The sequence below is a fragment of the Panulirus ornatus genome, chromosome 9 (assembly GCF_036320965.1).
Source record: "Panulirus ornatus isolate Po-2019 chromosome 9, ASM3632096v1, whole genome shotgun sequence".
Lineage (NCBI taxonomy): Eukaryota > Metazoa > Arthropoda > Malacostraca > Decapoda > Palinuridae > Panulirus > Panulirus ornatus.
This window is the reverse complement of record NC_092232.1, coordinates 36,650,157-36,670,156: the sequence shown is the minus strand read 5'-3', so window position 1 is coordinate 36,670,156 and position 20,000 is coordinate 36,650,157. Positions and strand designations below refer to the sequence as shown.

The window sequence follows — 20,000 nt, the reverse complement described above, 5'->3', positions numbered from 1 at the left end:
GTCATACGTCACGTTACGTCATAGTGATGACCTCATGGCAGTTACGTCATAGTGATGATCTCATGGCAGTTCCTCTTGAGCACGAGGGGACCTTGCGGGGCCCTCACAGGTCGGGGGGAGGAGGATGCTGCCGTCCATGTGGGGGGACAGATGACGAGGGAGTCAGGTGGTGCTGGCCGCTGTCCTGGCCTGGGAGTGGATCCTTCCTCCTTCCTCCTGACCATACCTACGCCAGGCTGACACCAGCTGTGATGACGTTTATCCAGATGGTCTGGGAAGTATGTACAGCTGGTGACGGTAGGGACGAGGGAGGGAAAGCTGGTGGATAGGAGTGAGGGCTGGATAGACTGGGAGAGGAGAGGATAGAGAAGAGAGATGGAAAGGAAAGGAACAATGATTATAGATGTTATCATTGCTATATCAATTTGGATTATAGATACTATGGGGCAATATGGCCGACCTGGAGATGTTACCACATTAAGCGTAAAACTTGTGGCCAAAGATGTGGCCACAGACTACAACATTGTGTCTGAGACTGTGATGAAATAGAGTCTTTTAGGTATAAGTCAACCCAAACCATGCAAGAAATGTCACAACACCTTATTGTTAATAACAAGATACCTGAAATTCTGAGACTGTATCCACTTTTTCCATCTAATCGATTAACTTGTTATATGAGAGACTGTAAATTTATGTAATGAAACACCTTTGTAATCATCTATGTCATGATTGGGGTCTGACAGTGACCCCTTTGTGACCTTTGTAATCCTCTTGCGCTACCGCTCACGGGACGAAGCTGGACGCCAGCACCATGTATGTACTAACCTCAGACAACCGCACAAAACACATCGGGCTGTGAGATGGATGAAGCAAACATAGTCTGTTGGATGATCAAAGATTATTATTATTATCATCATTTCCACGACATAAGAACACAGAGTGTAGGAAAATATGAAAAAAAAATGTGGAATTTAATGAGCATCAATTTAATCTAAATTTCAATTTTTTATTCCTTGAAAGAGGCACATGTGCAAATTCATACTTGCCTGCCTTCATCTATTCCCGCGCCACAACGCCCCACAGGAAACAGCATCGCTGCTTCCCGTTTCATCTAGGTAGCGCCAGGAAAACAGACAAAAAGGCCACATTCGTTCACACTCAGTCTCTAGCTGTCATGTGTAATGCACCGAAACCACAGCTCCCTCTCCACATCCAGGCCACACAAAACTTTCCATGGTTTACCCCAGACGCTTCACACATATACACACACGCACACACACATACCAGCCAGAGTGCGCTCCTGTTCGCTCAATACTCTCCCACGTCAGTGTAAAGTCGACTAGTTGTAGGGGTTGATTAATATTAATGATAATATATGACGGAGGTGAATTCTGTGATGGCTTTTCTCCCAATGTACATAAGGGGGACTAACTATGCAGAAACCATTAGTTTATGTGTGAGGGGTAAGACAGTGACGAGTTGTACTATCTCACTCTAATCTTTTGATAATATACAATATTCTTAACGGTGAAGAAGATAAGGTTAAGTACGTTGAACAACAACCATTATCATAATGTTTTATGTTTTGTTTTGTGGGTAGCCGATCTTGGAACGTTTACAATCTTTGTACAGCATATATAGCAAGCACCACCATGTGTACAAGTCTGTACAGCATATATAGCAAGCACCACCATGTGTACAAGTCTGTACAGCATATATAGCAAGCACCACCATGTGTACAAGTCTGTACAGCATATATAGCAAGCACCACCATGTGTACAAGTCTGTACAGCATATATAGCAAGCACCACCATGTGTACAAGTCTGTACAGCATATATAGCAAGCACCACCATGTGTACAAGTCTGTACAGCATATATAGCAAGCACCACCATGTGTACACGTCTGTACAGCATATATAGCAAGCACCACCATGTGTACACGTCTGTACAGCATATATAGCAAGCACCACCATGTGTACACGTCTGTACAGCATATATAGCAAGCACCACCATGTGTACACGTCTGTACAGCATATATAGCAAGCACCACCATGTGTACAAGTCTGTACAGCATATATAGCAAGCACCACCATGTGTACACGTCTGTACAGCATATATAGCAAACACCACCATGTGTACAAGTCTGTACAGCATATATAGCAAGCACCACCATGTGTACAAGTCTGTACAGTGAGAAATGTGAATGTATACTTTATTCATCGTAGCAGACAACACATAGTAAAAAGAAAAAGTTATTTTCATTATTCTAATCATTTGCAATATCATCAGTAATTTCACTATGCAAAATATACACAAGAGACATTTGTAACATTGAATAATCTTTTACGGATAACATTCGTGTGGTTCCCTCACTTTCTGACCACTGATAACCATCATATGACCTTGAGAAAACTAACAGGACAGCATGAGCTGTTTACCAGACACACGTGTTGGAGTTGTGTGTGTATTGCCACACACACACTCTGGTGGGTAGCAACGTTGCTGGGTTGATATATTCTTATGTTAGCTGAGACGGCACGGACACTTGAGGCCCTAATCAAGGCATATCATATATATATATATATATATATATATATATATATATATATATATATATATATATATATATATATATATTTTTTTTTTTTTTTTTTTTTTTCTTTGTCGCTGTCTCCCGCGTTTGCGAGGTAGCGCAAGGAAACAGACGAAAGAAATGGCCCAACCCACCCCCATACACATGTATATACATACGTCCACACACGCAAATATACATACCTACACAGCTTTCCATGGTTTACCCCAGACGCTTCACATGCCCTGATTCAATCCACTGACAGCACGTCAACCCCGGTATACCACATCGCTCCAATTCACTCTCTTCCTTGCCCTCCTTTCACCCTCCTGCATGTTCAGGCCCCGAACACACAATATCTTTTTCACTCCATCTTTCCACCTCCAATTTGGTCTCCCTCTTCTCCTCGTTCCCTCCACCTCCGACACATATATCCTCTTGGTCAATCTTTCCTCACTCATTCTCTCCATGTGCCCAAACCATTTCAAAACACCCTCTTCTGCTCTCTCAACCACCCTCTTTTTATTTCCACACATCTCTCTTACCCTTACGTTACTTACTCGATCAAACCACCTCACACCACACATTGTCCTCAAACATCTCATTTCCAGCACATCCATCCTCCTGCGCACCACTCTATCCATAGCCCACGCCTCGCAACCATACAACATTGTTGGAACCACTATTCCTTCAAACATACCCATTTTTGCTTTCCGAGATAATGTTCTCGACTTCCACACATTCTTCAAGGCCCCCAGAATTTTCGCCCCCTCCCCCACCCTATGATCCACTTCCGCTTCCATGGTTCCATCCGCTGCCAGATCCACTCCCAGATATCTAAAACACTTACTTCCTCCAGTTTTTCTCCATTCAAACTCCCCTCCCAATTGACTTGACCCTCAACCCTACTGTACCTAATAACCTTGCTCTTATTCACATTTACTCTTAACTTTCTTCTTCACACACTTTACCAAACTCAGTCACCAGCTTCTGCAGTTTCTCACATGAATCAGCCACCAGCGCTGTATCATCAGCGAACAACAACTGACTCACTTCCCAAGCTCTCTCATCCCCAACAGACTTCATACTTGCCCCTCTTTCCAAAACTCTTGCATTTACCTCCCTAACAACCCCATCCATAAACAAATTAAACAACCATGGAGACATCACACACCCCTGCCGCAAACCTACATTCACTGAAAACCAATCACTTTCCTCTCTTCCTACACGTACACATGCCTTACATCCTCGATAAAAACTTTTCACTGCTTCTAACAACTTGCCTCCCACACCATATATTCTTAATACCTTCCACAGAGCATCTCTATCAACTCTATCATACGCCTTCTCCAGATCCATAAATGCTACATACAAATCCATTTGCTTTTCTAAGTATTTCTCACATACATTCTTCAAAACAAACACCTGATCCACACATCCTCTACCACTTCTGAAACCACACTGCTCTTCCCCAATCTGATGCTCTGTACATGCCTTCACCCTCTCAATCAATACCCTCCCATATAATTTACCAGGAATACTCAACAAACTTATACCTCTGTAATTTGAGCACTCACTCTTATCCCCTTTGCCTTTGTACAATGGCACTATGCACGCATTCCGCCAATCCTCAGGCACCTCACCATGAGTCATACATACATTAAATAACCTTACCAACCAGTCAACAATACAGTCACCCCCTTTTTTTTTTATAAATTCCACTGCAGTATCATCCAAATCCTAGCCTGAGCCAGGTACCCATTTTATTGAGCAACCCCTAGGAGATAGATAGATAGATGAACAGCTCGGTTGACTGTGGACCGACTGTCTCAACCAGGATTCGAACCTATGCGCTCGACCCTGGGCGGCCCGTGAATGCGTCACGGTCTTGAGCACAACACGCGCCAGAGCATAGCTTCAGTACCGTCAGGTCGTTGCACTGATAACGATTCATCAAGGTTATCATCTCCCAGTCATGATCAGCGAAGACGTTAGATAAACTGTACAGACACAAGCGGCTGACTGGATGACCACTTCTCTTTTCTTATCGAAATTCTGTAACTGTTTGTGAGGATCCCGAAGTGGGTACACGACTCGTGTCATAGAAATAAGCTTTCGTCAGTTTGTGTGTGTGTGTGTGTGTGTGTGTGTGTGTGTCATTTGTGTGTACTGACGTTGCATGACGTGACACACGGTCAGCAGTGACACGCCTCGACGGTATGTCAGGTTATGTCATGCTCAAGAAAGACGTGTTATGACAGTTGAACATGACAGTTGAACATGACAGTTGAACATGACAGTTGAACGTGGCTGAGGTACTGGCTGTGCCCCGCGCGGCTCCAGCCCTAACGACATACCAACAATCGTAGCCCCGCCCACTAGTTTACCCCAGTGTTTACCTCATCAGACCGTCCCTACATCTGTCTCTCATGTAGATCAAAATTCATCAACCACATGATGTAATCTCAGAAATATACTTGACATCATTTACTAAGGTACTTCACAAAACTTATCTTAGTAAATATAACAAGAAAATATCATTTTGTCAACACGACCCAGTTTTAACTACAGAGTCGATCATCAAAACAACTTGGTTCCTTCGTCTCAGCGTCGCCCCATAGCTAGACCTGGCCAGGCCGTGCGTGAGGCAGGAGGCCAGAGCAAGTGTACAGTGTGTATGTGACGTGTGGTGATCTACTCCACCTGACTGAGTTGTGTAAAGGTTCATTATTGTGTATGTAAACACCTTTCCCCGTGTGGGAGTGTGACTACATAACGATTTAGTGGAAATATATACGTATAACGTTATATCTTGAATGGTGATCAGCACTTAGAAACTTGGCAAGCATAAGTGATCATAGTGATAAGTGGGACAATAATAGTAAGACGTTGAGACAACAGTGATGAATGGATTCAGTGCTATACAACTTTCAGATATGATATAGAACATCTGAATATAGCGCGATAGATTGAAACATTTGACGCGGATTATTGTCCGTGTGTCTTGTGATGACGCCTTCCACGACCCTGACTCACTCCTGCCAGACGAGGGAAGGTAAGTAACTTGATCACTTTGTAGCAGTTGGTTTAACTATACTGATTCCGCTGATTATAAGTTGATGTATTAAGTGATGTTTGGCCATGATGTTACAACTGATTATAGGTGACATGTAAAGTGTAGTTTGGCCATGATGTTTCACGTAATTATAAGTGATATTTAATTGTTGTTTAGCCATGATGTTTCACGTGATACTAAGTGATATTCAAATTTTGGCCATGATGTTTCACGTAAGTATAAGTGATATTTAAGTGTTGTTTGGCCATGATGTTTTACGTAATTATAAGTGATATTTAATTGTTATTTGGCCATGATGTTTCACGTGATAATGTGATATTTAATTTTTTGGCCATGGTTTTACGTACTTATATTTAAGTGTTATTTGGCCATGTTGTTTCAGATGATAATTATAAAGAGATATGTAGAGTGTTGTTTGGCCATATAGGTGATATGTCCCGTGCTGTTTGTCTGTCATGTTTGTCTGTATAGCCATGATGTTTCAACTATATAGGGAGGTGATATATTTGGCCATCACCTTTGTACTTATCATAGGTTACATGTCGAACATTATTTGGTGATCATGTGTGGACCGTCCATTAGTTAGGTTAGGTTCAGCAGTGTTGAACTCTCATATTGTAACCGACTACTCATCAGAACCGGCGGTATAACCTCACTACACAACCATGTGTCTTGTTAGCCAATATTCTCGAATCCTGTCAGAAATTGCTACTTCATCAGTTTCTGCATAGTTGATACATGTCATTTGCGCTGTAGCCGAATCTAGAATTTCTCTTTGGAATTCATAAGAAAAAGACAGATTCGAGCGCATGAGTTGGAGACTATAAGGTAAAGACTTTTAATAAGTTTCGTATAATTGTCGAGAAAACGAAAGAAAATTATAGAAAAGCGGGAATGATGCGAATACATAAGCTTTGCCCTCTTGTGATGGAAATAATATTGAAACAATTGATTATCAACGATCGAAGGTTGTATAGTTCCATCTGTATTTTTACCAGCACGGGATACAGAACCATTGTTAGTTCTACTAATAGTCGTTACGCCAGAGTAATACATATGAAATATGATTTTTTTGTTTTCCTAGGATAGTATTTTAACGAGTGGAAAACAAAAGACTGGAACGTTACTTTTGTTTTTTGTTATGCTTTAATCAGTGATATATGCCGTTAGTGGGGAGGGTTGTGAAGATCTGGGAAAATGTTCGGATGAAAGCTATGCAAGTAATTGCAACGTTGAGCAATCAAAAGAATCTCTGAAAACCTTATCTAATCTTCCTTCAGCAACCGATGTTTACCTCATTTCATTTGTCTTAGCGTCGTGTGTTTTCATTCAAATTCTGGTTGTTGTGTTCTTTCTTTGTGTACATTGCTTAACATTTGGCGGAGCACAATAAACATAGACGGTGGTATAATAGTACATTTAGACTATATATTGCAGAAAATCTGAGTAAATCTCGGGTACTATATAGGAGAAGTTTTCATGGTTTCGATTCTTCAAGTGTTACATTTTCGCTGATCTTCATAACCCTCCCCACTTATATTACAGAACCATTGCAAAAGCAAATTGTTATATTCCACAACTGTTTTTGTGGCGCAGCTAAACAAGATCATTATCATTAGATTCATTCATGGGTCATTAAAAAACATGTTCCTCTTCATCGAACGGCGAATAAGATTATATTTAAGAGTTTTAAATCAACATAATTCATATGTAAGTGGGGAAAATGAACTCGGTTCATTGTACAAAGTTGTATCTAGTTATATAAAGGAATATTACTACAAAACCTTTGTGGTGTAATATTGTAGAAATACAGACAATGTTTAGAGTGAACCAGGTTTAAATTTCGTGATACATATTGCATATGTGACATTGCCTGAGTATCACCAAGAGTAGTATGTGATTGTGATGTCATCTGCAACTGAGATCTTTTCCACTGTGGTCTGCAGGAGAGGAAGAATGGAGAGAAAGCTTTCAGGGGAAGTCCATTGCTGTGGTTGAGGATTTCGGAGATGAAGTCTCCATGAATGACTCCGGGTCGACAGCCATTTGTCGTTTTTATTTTTTCGTTTTGTGAAGGATGGTGGCAACCTTTTTTTCTATATGATTTGTGGGAAGGTGAGTTGATATGTATTATAACTATAACCATGATAGAGGGGTTGTGATTGGTCAGAGACATCCAGGATGTGTTGTGTAAGGTCCGTGTGTAGTATATACAGGGTGTCCCCCAAAATGTAGTCACTCTTTGACACCTTTTCATTGATTTTAGTCCAAAAAAAATTTGTTATATGGTGCCATAGTGCATTTTTTGGGACACCATATATATATATATATATATATATATATATATATATATATATATATATATATATATATATGAAATCGCACTTCGGTATGAATTCAGGTACTTCTTTAAATTTATGACACTACAATACATATTTCGCGGACGCGGTCCGCTTCAAGTGAAAACTATTCATAAAGTTTACTCTTGATGAGGCAGATTGCCTCCGTTGAGCATGTGTATTGTGTATCTTAAAGTATTTATATCTAAATTCTTACTGAAGTGTGATTTCACCATCATTATTATCGTGGACTAGTCTGTTTCTTGGCGCTACGTCTCTGACGCGGGAAACAGCGATTGTATATAATTAAATGAATATAAATAGTATATATATATATATATATATATTATATATATATATATATATATATATATATATATATATATATATATATATATATATATATATTGGAAGAGATCACATTGGTGCCCGTGATCTATGTATAAATCCACAGGAAAAGGAAACACGATAAGTTTCCAGGTGCGCTTTCGCGTAATGATCACATACAAGAGTGAGACAGATGACGTAGAACAGTCAGTTGATATACAAGGAAGAGACGTAGCTAAGACGCTATTGGTAAACAAGCGTTACCGGATGGTGGTGGTCGGGTCTAGCATCATGCCTGGTATAAAGTTTTTTTTTTATGTGGACAGGAGAGGGGGAACTGTTTACAAATTTTGACTGTAATAAAGCTATCCAATTCGTATAGATATTTACTGATGTTTGTTACAGTTCTTTGTGTATTAAATGATAGAAGATTGATATTTCTCGTGGTAAAGGAGTTAGTTAATAACTGACTTAGCGTTGCACCGCTCAATACAATGGTTATAATTTTGAACATGATTAAACAGAACATGTTTAGAGATTTTGGCCATTTAATAGACTGGTGTAACGCTAATTCAGTTATTAACTATAATTCCTTTACCACGAGAAATATCATCGGATCTATACAAACTTGATAGCTTTGTCATCGGCAAAATTTGTAAACAGTTCCCTCTCTCCTGTCCACATAATAAACATTTTATGCCAGGCATGATGCTAGACCCGAACACACCAGCCCGAACACCACCATCCGGTAACGCTCGTTTACCAACAGCGTCTTAGCTACGTATCTTCCTTGTATATCAACTGACTGTTCTACATCTATCTCATTCTTGTATCTCTCCTGACGATGTGATCATTACACGAAAGTGCACTTGGGAACTTATCGTGTTTAATTTTTTTTTTTTTTTTGCATATACTAGATCACGTCCACCTCTGTAACCTTTTACAATATATATATATATATATATATATATATATATATATATATATATATATATATATATATATATATCGTACATGATATTAAAGTATGAGGTAAATTAAAATCCAGTCACGTTTTTGTCATTTATAAAGTATATAAACAAATATAAATCATTATTTTCAGCAGTGGGTGTCTCATACACTTTTCTACACATGTGTATTTAGGTTTATAGTCTTCAGATCAACCAATAATAATGACCTGTGCCTGGGAAATGTTTCACTATGGGATCCAGGCTTTCAAGGGATGACCACCACAACTCAGCGTGACCAATCACACACGAGTCCACCAAACCTGGAGCTCCCGCCCCTTCCATGATCCATGACCGTATGCTCCAGTGACCTAGCACACAGAGAAATATTTATATATATATATGAATTCCATTCTTAAACCATGATTATCAAACTCCACGGTGACTCAAGTTCATTTTCCTTTCCTTTTTTTTTTTAAAAAAAAGGTTATATGGATGACATCTGGATGATAAGATGGATGAATGTATGGCTGTGTTGGCGTCCATAACATCCGGTATCCGAGCCCCGGATGCTGGTGGTTGGCCGCGTCCAGCCGAAATATTTTGATTTATCACACCGACGGTATAGCAAGAGATCGTTAACAACAGTTACAGCTGGTGCAAGGTTTGCCTCTCTCCCTCCTTGCGAGGAGACAACAATTTTGTTGAACATCTATGGGTTAGCTTTTATATAACAATCAACAGAAAAGTTAACTTCGCCGGTCTAGGTCCTCGCTCGCCCGAAGTTCCACTCTCATCCTACGTCGACATCCAAAGTAATTTGAAGTTGCATTATTTACTCTGTTTTCGACAGTGAAGATAAAATAATCAAACATTTAGTTATTTTAGGTTCCCTGTCGTTAAAAGCTATTTTGTGAGGATGTCTACATTCGGGAAATACGGGCGAGTGAGTGAAAAGGTTTAAAAGTTGGTTGGGTTGCAGAAAATGATCTCTAAGCGTTGAACAACTGTACACCAGCAGGACTTAACATAGAAAACGAAACCATTTTCTGATAGAGAGAATGGAGACTGTGGAGGGGTAACCCTAACAGAAAGTATATTTCATGCCAGCAATGTTCGTATGAGAAACATATTTATACTGCTTGCTTTTGCACACTTTAAATACAATACATTTAATACAACTAATAAGCCAAGTTATCAGTGTTATTGCACGGGCTAATGGCATGTTCTTCATTTTGTTTTTCAACCCCTTTATTGAAAGTTTTATAAAGATCCTACACTAAGGATACTGAGCGTTAGCAGGAGGTCTCCATGACAGAACAGGAAGGTGAGGAGGGGCGGGAGTCCTCTTGCTTACTATGTTGGTCTGATGGCTTGGGTGAGGGTGAACTGGAGTCCAGAGGGTGGGGATAGTGAGAGTGGGCGGGCGAGGATGTGCTGGAGTCCAGAGGGTGGGGATAGTGAGAGTGGGCGGGCGAGGATGTGCTTGAGTCCTGACGGTGTGGATAGTGAGAGTGGGCGGGCGAGGATGTGCTGGAGTCCTGAAGGTGGGGATAGTGAGAGTGGGCGGGCGAGGATGTGCTGGAGTCTCCCTGGTGCAGAGTTCGAGCTCCAGTTGATGAGAGTGAGCTGGAGTCCTCATAATGATGATGTCTGGCTGACCGGTGAGGTGAAGTGGGACTCGAGTCCTGACGGAAGAGATGATAGCCTTCTGAGCGTGGGGAGGGAGGGCTGGAGTCCCGCCGATTTAGGTGGTGAGCAGCCAGGAGTGGCGAGGGGGGCCCGGAGTCCTGACGGAAGAAGAGCGAGTACCCGGCCCGGAAGGGCGAAGGAGGTGGTGCTGCCGGGAAGCAGAAGGCGGAGTCGAGCTCCTCCATGTAGGTCGGGAGGGATGCGGGGGAGGGCGACATCTCCCGCAGGAAGGTAGGGCTGGGCGGGAGGCACTGACTGTACTGTCTCCGCAGCATCCGCCGACCACTCTTCGAGGTCTTCCCCTTGCTTGTTGGTGGGACCGGCGATGGCGTGGCTGGTGTTTCCAAGGTTGTCATAAGGGGGCTTGGGGAGTGGCCAGTCGGGGGAGAAGAATTCGGGGAGTTAGGTGGGGAGAGAGTGGGTGAGGATGCCCGGCTGGTGTCATTACTTGGGTTGTCTATACTGAGTGCTGGAACCATCAGGTGGAACGATACAGACTCGCTGGCTTCGTCAGAGTCGCTGGATGACTCACTCGACTGCCGCTGCGGGTCTGTGGCGCTGTCGGCCCGTCGCACCGTCGGGTTCTGCTCACTGTCCGCACGTTTCCACCCGGTCGACGCCTCCTCTTTCTGTTCGGGCGTTGTGGCCGAGTTGCTGCGACGCAGCGATGGCACCGTGAACACGGCACACATGGGCTCCTCCTCCGTGCTGCCGGTGGGCACTAGGGAGCTGGAGCCTTGGCTGCTGCTCTGTTCACGTTCGGCCAACATGGCCGAGTGTGCTGCCAGTCGCTCACACGAAGCGCTCAAGTGATTACCAAGAGAGGGCAGGAGAAGCGACGAGGTAGCAGGGCCAGAACGTGTGATGGTAGGCACGGGGATGTCCTGCTTCTTCTGTCGCTGCAGTTGTTTCTGACGGCTTCGCTGGTCTCGAGGGCGATGGACGCTGGCGCGGTTCATCACGGGAGACATGGCGGCAGCAGCAGCAGCAGCTGCAGCAGCAATAGGCGGTGCTCTGGGGGTGATGCCCAGACGGTACGACTGGACCTTACGACGATAGCCCCTCGGTGAGGGCGTGAACGTGGGGCGTGGTGACGCCAGGAGTGAGGGACTACCGCTATCGACACTGCCAGACATGCTGCTGTACGTGTCGATTGTCGAGTCCTCCATGAACACCGAATCAGACCCAATTGATCGATTGTCAAGATCGGGAGAATCTAAAGAAACCATGGAAGCAATCCTTCCCCTGCCGGGCAGAGGTAACCTGGCCAGCTCGGAGTTGTCGGAGACACTTCGAACTGACCCGCACGGGGAGATGTTGGGCGTCGGCTGGATGACGTTGATGTCAATGGTCTGGATCCACTCGGCCGTGGCGTGGTCACTGTCGAAGTCCATCCCACCCAACTGTAGGACGGGCTTGGTGCCCCGCGGCCCGAGACCTGGTACTCCCAGCAGACCCATAGCGCTCACCTCCCCCGGCAGGTCGTGGGTGGAGGAGCCGGCGCTGTAGCCGTCGCTGCTGGACCCAGTTGACTGTAGCCTCACGCCCGGCACTGACAGGAACTCCGAGCGGACCTGCACGAGATGACGAAATTACTACGGAGGAACAGCATGGATTACATGGCAGGACACATAACACTGAAAGGGAACCTTAAGTGATGGTGTTGATAGCATGTACTGCTGGAAGGAACCCTCGACCACTAGTTCCTAAAAGTTGGAGACAGGAATTAGTTTATCTTCTCTAACTTTAAGGACAGTTGTTCTCGTGTGTGTGTGTGTGTGTGTGTGTGTGTGTGTGTGATCCAGTAGCACGTGGAACAAACAGCTGACCCTCTCGCCTCTAGCATGGTCAGCCGTAGAAGGAACTGATGCTCTTCATCCGTGTGTGTCTAGCTAATGATAACTTACTGTATGGAAATATTCTGTTACTCTCTTCCGTAATGAGACTAATGTGTTGAGGTTTAAGGTGTCAGTAGGCGGCTTATCCCAGTGTCCAGTGACCCAGGTGGTCAGGAGGTACTACATACCATCCCTGAGATTCATTCTTCCTTTAAATCTGTTTCCTTGATCACAGAATTCCCGTCTGCCTGGGACGCTTTGTTTACGCTGATGTCAGATCACTGAATACCTTAGAAGTTCGTGTAAAGTCACGTTTGAGGCTTCACTGTGTGAGAAAAAAAAAGCGTCACTTCCTTAAATCTGTTGTCATCTGTCCTTTTCTAGACTCCCTTAACCCAATCTTAGACCCTTGGATGATTTAGCCCAGAATTGTACAACCATCTTGCACTGCACTTATCATCACTCCTCACATTGTGTCTGTCTTGAGCGGCAGCTGATCTTTGCTTTAAGTCTTCAGATATTTACCAAAATACCTCGAGATTTTCTCCTTCTGTACCTCTAAAAACGTATCAAAAGTTCTGTATCGGTATCCCTTGTTTTTATGTATCAGGCGAACATGTTGATAATTATCGACTCGGGGTTTCATTTGTCAGTTCTCTGATGAGGTTGACAGTGAGTCTGGATCGTCGTAAGTTTATCTTAGCATGAAATGTAAACAGAGATGGGTCAAGAACTTAGCCCTAAGGTACACCACTTGGAACATCTGAGAAATCGAACGTTTTCTGTTGAATGATTCTTATTTTCTGTTCATGGCCACCCTCTTGTTTGTTGTGTATTTTGCTCTCAACCTAGTGAGCTGTATGGAAGAATATTTCAAACTTTGTTATGCAACTCGATCAAAGGAACCCTTGTAGTTAGGAGCAGGTCTCAAAAGTTTTTTTTTTCCCAGTCATACAGTATTCCACAGGAAGATTCCAGTATTATGTTATTATGGTTCCTATAACTGTTGTTGGAGCCTTGGGTAGGACGTAATTATCGTGACCAACGAGGAAGTCTCTTTACTTGAAAATGTAAATTAAGAGTCTTTGTATGATGATGATACTGCAAACGATGAAAAGCTTTTGTTATCCCTGAGATTCGACCATTTTCACCACCGCTAAGCTTAGCAGCCGCTACAAGTGTTATTGTTTATCTGCTGAGTCTGTAACCACATCTCGTACTGTATGTTTACTGAGTCTCCTGAAGGCTGAGCTGAAGTGAGGCTGACTGGAAGATATGATTACCATCTTTACCACCTACAGTGACCTGAGTTACCAACTTCCTTATCACCTACAGTGACCTGAGTTACCAACTTCCTTATCACCTACAATGACCTTGTTACCAACTTCCTTATCACCTACAATGACTTGAGTTACCAACTTCCTTATCACCTACAGTGACCTGAGTTACCATCTTCCTTACCACCTACAGTGACCTGAGTTACCATCTTCCTTACCACCTACAGTGACCTGAGTTACCATCTTCCTTTACCACCTACAGTGACCTGAGTTACAGTCTTCCTTAACACCTACAGTGAACTGTGTTACCATCTTCCTTGACACCTACAGTGACCTGAGTTACCATCTTCCTTAACACCTACAGTTACCGGTTCCCATTTTTCCCACCCAAGGCCCTGAGTTCCCCAATTCCTTCCCCCTAAAAATGATCTGAGTTCCCATTTTCCCTTTAAACTACCTCAATGCCTGAGTTAATCTCCTTACTTGACAGGACCTGAGTTACGTCTTCCTTACTCCCTACAGTGACTGAGTTAAATTTCCTTTAAAAAACCACAGTGAACTGAGTTCCCATTTCTTATTCCAACATCCCTGGTTACATCTTTTACTTCCATTTACCTGAGTTACCATCTTCCTTACTACCTACAGTGACCTGAGTTACCATCTTCCTTACTACCTACAATGACCTGAGTTACCATCTTCCTTAACTCCTACAGTTAACTGAGTTACCATCTTCTTTATTGCCTACAGTGACCTGAGTTACTATCCTCCTTACTATCGACAGTTACCTGAGTTACCATCTTCCTTACTACCTACAGTGACCTGAGTTACCATCTTCCTTACTACCTACAGTGACCTGAGTTACCATCTTCCTTAACAACTACAGTTACCTGAGTTACCATCTTCCTTACTACCTACAGTGACCTGAGCTACCATCTTCCTTACTATCGACAGTTACCTGAGTTACTAGCTTCCTTACCACCAACAGTGACCTGAGTTACCTTCTTCTTTACCACTCACCGTGACCTGAATTACGTTCTCCCTTACTATCTACAGTGATCTGAGTTACCATCTTCCTTACTAGCTACAATGTCTTGAGTTAACATCTCTTTACTACCTACTTTGTCCCGAGTTACCTTTTCCTTACCACCTACAGTGACCTGGGTCACCATCTTCCTTCACACCTACAGTGACTTGAGTTACTATCTTCCTTACCACCTACAGTGACCTGAGTTACCATCTTTCCACCCACAGAGACATGAGTTACCAACTTCCTTACCACCTAGTGATCTAAGTTACCATCTTCCTTACTACCTACAGTGACCTGAGTTACCATCTTCTTTACCACCTACTTTGTCCTGAGTTACGTTTTTCCTTAACACCTACAGTCACTTGAGTTACCATCTTCCTTAACACCTACAGTCACCTGAGTTACCATCTTCCTTAACACCTACAGTGAACTGAGTTACCATCTTCCTTAACACCTACAGTGAACTAAGTTACCATCTTCCTTACTACCTATAATGACCTGAGTTACCATCTTCCTCACTACCTACAGTGAAATGAGTTACCATCTTCCTTATCTTCTACAGTGACCTGAGTTACCGTCTTTCTTACCACCTACTTTGACCTGAGTTACCATCTTTCTTACTACCTACAGTGACCTGAGTTACCATCTTCCTTACTACCTACATTGACCTGAGTTACCATCTTTCTTACCACCTACAGTGGCCTTTGTTACCATCTTTACTACCTACAGTGAACTGAGTTACCATCTTCCTTACTACCTACAGTGACCTTTGTTACCATCTTTACTACCTACAGTGAACTGAGTTACCATCTTCCTTACTACCTACAGTGACCTTTGTTACCATCTTTACTGCCTACAGTGACCTGAATTACCATCTTCCTTACAACCTACAGTGACCTGAGTTACCATTTTTCTTCGCACCTACAGTGATCCGAGTTACCATCTTCCTTACTAACTACAGTGACCTGAGTTACCATCTTTCTTCCCACCTACAGTGATCTGAGTTACCATCTTCCTTACTACCCACAGTGACCTGAGTTACCATCTTCCTTACTACCTACAGTGACCTAAGTTACCTTTATCCTTACTATCGACAGTGACCTGAGTTACCATCTTTCTTACTACCTACAGTGACCTGATTGACCATCTTCCTTACTACCTACAGTGACCTGAGTTACCAACTTTAGTGTCACCTACAGTGACCTGAGTTACTATCGTCTTTACTACCTACAGTGACCTGAGTTACCAACTTTAGTGTCACCTGCAGTGACCTGAGTTAACAACTTTAGTGTCACCTACAGTGACCTGAGTTACCAACTTTAGTGTCACCTACAGTGACCTGAGTTACCATCTTCCTTAACACCTACAGTGAATTGAGTTACCATCTTCCTTAACACCTACAGTGACTTGAGTTACTGTCTTCCTTACCACCTACAGTGAACTGAGTTACCATCTTTTCACCCACAGAGACCTGAGTTACCAACTTCCTTACCACCTACAGTGATCTAAGTGACCATCTTCCTTACTACCTACAATGTCCTGAGTTACCATCTTCTTTACCACCTACTTTGTCTGAGTTACGTTTTTCCTTACCACCTACAGTAAAATGAATTACCATCTTCCTTACCTCCTACAGTCACCTGAGTCACCATCTTCCTTACCTCCTACAGTCACCTGAGTCACCATCTTCCTTAACACCTACAGTCACCTGATTTACCATCTTCCTTAACACCTACAGTGAACTGAGTCACCATCTTCCTTAACACCTACAGTCACCTGAGTTACCAACTTTAGTGTCACCTACATTGATCTGAGTTACTATCTTCCTTACTACCTACAGTGACCTGAGTTACCTTCATCCTTACTGTCGACAGTGACCTGAGTTACCATCTTCCTTACTACCTACAGTGACCTGAGTTACCATCTTTCTTACCACCTACGGTAACCTGAGTTACCAACTGTAGTGTCACCTACAGTGACCTGAGTTCATCAGACTTACCAACTGAACAGTGACCCGACTTACCGACTGTGTGGTGACCCGACTTACCGACTGGGCGGTGATCTGGGAGGAGTCATCTCGCTCGAAGGAGGAGTTCCTGGAACAGTTTATCCTCATGACGCTTCCCGGCAAGCTCTTCACCCTGCCCCAGCAGAGGGAGGAGAGAGGGAGAGTTAGCAACCTCAGGGAGAGTGAGAGAGAGAGAGAGAGAGAGAGAGAGAGAGAGAGAGAGAGAGAGAGAGAGAGAGAGAGAGAGAGAGAGGGAGGGAGGGAGAGGAGAGAGGGAGGGAGGGAGAGGAGGGAGGGAGGGAAGGGAGGGAAGGAGAGCGAGCTAGCTTCATGGAATATTATTAAGTTCACCGCAAGAGACGTATTTTGAAAACGTAAGCAATATATATATATATATATATATATATATATATATATATATATATATATATATATATATATATATATATATATATGAGGATTTAGTTTGAAATTGGTCTATGTTGACTGAAACATTATGATACATTATGAAAGTCATGTGATAAGCGGTAGAGCGATGATTAGATAGGAAGAGGAAGGTAGATACACGGGGATATAGATGGAGAGAGAGAGAGAGAGAGAGAGAGAGAGAGAGAGAGAGAGAGAGAGAGAGAGAGAGAGAGAGAGAGAGAGATATTGATGGATAGATGCCTAGATATGTGAATAGATTGATGGGAGAGTAGAAAAATAGACGGTCTCATAACGCTGGTAGATAAGTAGATTAGGTAGAGATCCTCTGTGTGATGACGAATGAGAGGTTGTGTGGGTAAGGAAGGATAATGATGGTATGATGGTAACCCATTCCCCTTAAGGCAGCCTGCCGCCCTCCCTCCGTCGTACGACTGCTGACCCTCTTCCCTTCCGTCGTACGACTGCTGACCCCCCTCTCCCTCCGTCGTACGACTGCTGTCCCCCCTCTCCCTCCGTCGTACGACTGCTGACCCCCCCCTCCCTCCGTCGTACGACTGCTGACCCCCCTCCCTCCGTCGTACGACTGCTGACCCCCCCATCCCTCCGTCGTACGACTGCTGACCCCCCTCTCCCTCCGTCGTACGACTGCTGACCCCCCTCTCCCTCCGTCGTACGACTGCTGACCCCCTCCCTCCATCGTACGACTACTGACCCCCTCTCCCTCCATCGTACGACCGCTGAATATGAATGAGAGTTTGGATGAACTTGAGTCAGAATGAATCTTATGAATCTTTAAAAACATGAATCTCATGTATGCAAATGAGGCCAAGCTTTCTCCTGGGTAAAGGCGTTGAGAACAATGGGAATAACTGATTTAATAATGAGGAAAAAATAATATATGTAGAGTTAGATATTGTGTGAATGGATTAGCCAGATACTGGCACATCTCCAGCTGGGTTAATTGGTGCTATTCAGGACTCCTGTTGAATTAATCCAAGTCCGGAGCAACACAGCTGACCAGAGAAGAAGGTTATCCGAAATTATCCAAGGTACGGTTAACTGAATTAAGTAGACTGAGGATGTTCAAGGTATCCGGCTGTATCCGGCCAGCTAGAAACGTGTGGGACTATGTTAGCTGGAGACGTCCAGGACTCGCTTAAATCCTGAGGTTAGGTGGCAGAAGTCGTCCCTCCTCCTGGAGGACCTACCTGAAGGAGTTGTTCAAGCTGGAGTAGGAGCCGACGGATCGCTTGGGTAAGGGCGCTGAGCCTGTCTCCCCTCGCCCGTTGTTGTAGTAGCGACCCAGGGCGTCCACACCCTCCCCCTTGTACCCCATGTCGTTGCTGCTGGGGGAGAGAAGGGATGGAGACTGAGCTTGATCCTATTACTACCTCTCCCAGTACACTGAGATGGCTTTAATACCCCTCCCAGTACACTGTGATGGCTTTAATGCACCTCCCAGTACACTGTGATGGCTTTAATGCCCCTCCCAGTACACTATGATGGCTTTAATGCCCCTCCCAGTACACTGTGATGGATTTAATGCCTCTCCCAGTACTCTATGATGGCTTTAATGCCCCTCCCAGTACTGTATGATGGCTTTAATGCCTCTCCCAGTACTCTAAGATGGCTTTAATGCCCCTCCCAGTACACTGTGATGGCTTTAATGCCCCTCCTAGTACTGTATGATGGCTTTAATGCCTCTCCCAGTACTCTAAGATGGCTTTAATGCCCCTCCCAGTACACTATGATGGATTTAATACCTCTCCCAGTATACTATGATGGCTTTAATGCCTTTCCCAGTACACTCTGATGGCTTTAATACCTTTCCCAGTACAGTATGATGGCTTTAATGCCCCTCCCAGTACACTATGATGGATTTGATACCTCTCTCAGTGTACTATAATGGCTTTAATGCCTTTCCCAGTACACTGTGATGGCTTTAATACCTTTCCCAGTACAGTGTGATGGCTTTGATGCCCCTCCCAATACAGTATGATGGCTTTACTACCTCTCCTAGTACACTATGATTGATACCCCTCCCAGTACTCTATAATGGCTTTAATATCTCTCCCAGTACACTATGATGCCTACAGTACATCCCAGTACAGTGTGATGTCTTCATTACCTTTCCCAGTACACAATGATGCCTTTAGAGCCCGTCCTATCGCACTACGATGGTATTAATACCCCTCCCAGAACACGCTGATGGTATTAGTATTCCTCTAGTACACCATGATGCCTGTAGTACCCTCCCAGTACACCATGATACCTGTAGTACACTCCCAGTACACCATGATGCCTGTAGTACACTCCCAGTACACCAAGATGCCTGTAGTACCCTCCCAGTACACCATGATGCCTGTGGTACCCTCCCAGTACACCATGATGCCTGTGGTACCCTCCCAGTACACCATGATGCCTGTAGTACACTCCCAGTACACTATGGTGTTTTTAGTACCCCTTC

The 20,000-nt window shown here is 43.7% G+C and overlaps 1 protein-coding gene across 3 annotated transcripts in view; it reads right to left on the bottom strand.

The window, feature by feature from the left end:
* Positions 1-9,363: 9,363 nt before the first annotated feature.
* LOC139750337 (uncharacterized) overlaps positions 9,364-20,000 on the bottom strand; it is a 650,672-nt gene continuing 640,035 nt past the window's right edge. For 2 of the 3 annotated variants that reach the window (XM_071665017.1, XM_071665016.1), the window contains exons 6-8: positions 18,742-18,879; positions 17,144-17,237; positions 9,364-12,528 (exon numbers count right to left, since the gene is read on the bottom strand). In XM_071665017.1, coding sequence (XP_071521118.1) covers positions 10,558-12,528; positions 17,144-17,237; positions 18,742-18,879 — 2,203 coding nt within the window. In that variant the 3' untranslated portion in view covers positions 9,364-10,557. The remainder of the gene's footprint in view (positions 12,529-17,143; positions 17,238-18,741; positions 18,880-20,000) is intronic. The other variant, XM_071665018.1, reaches the window with a different exon arrangement.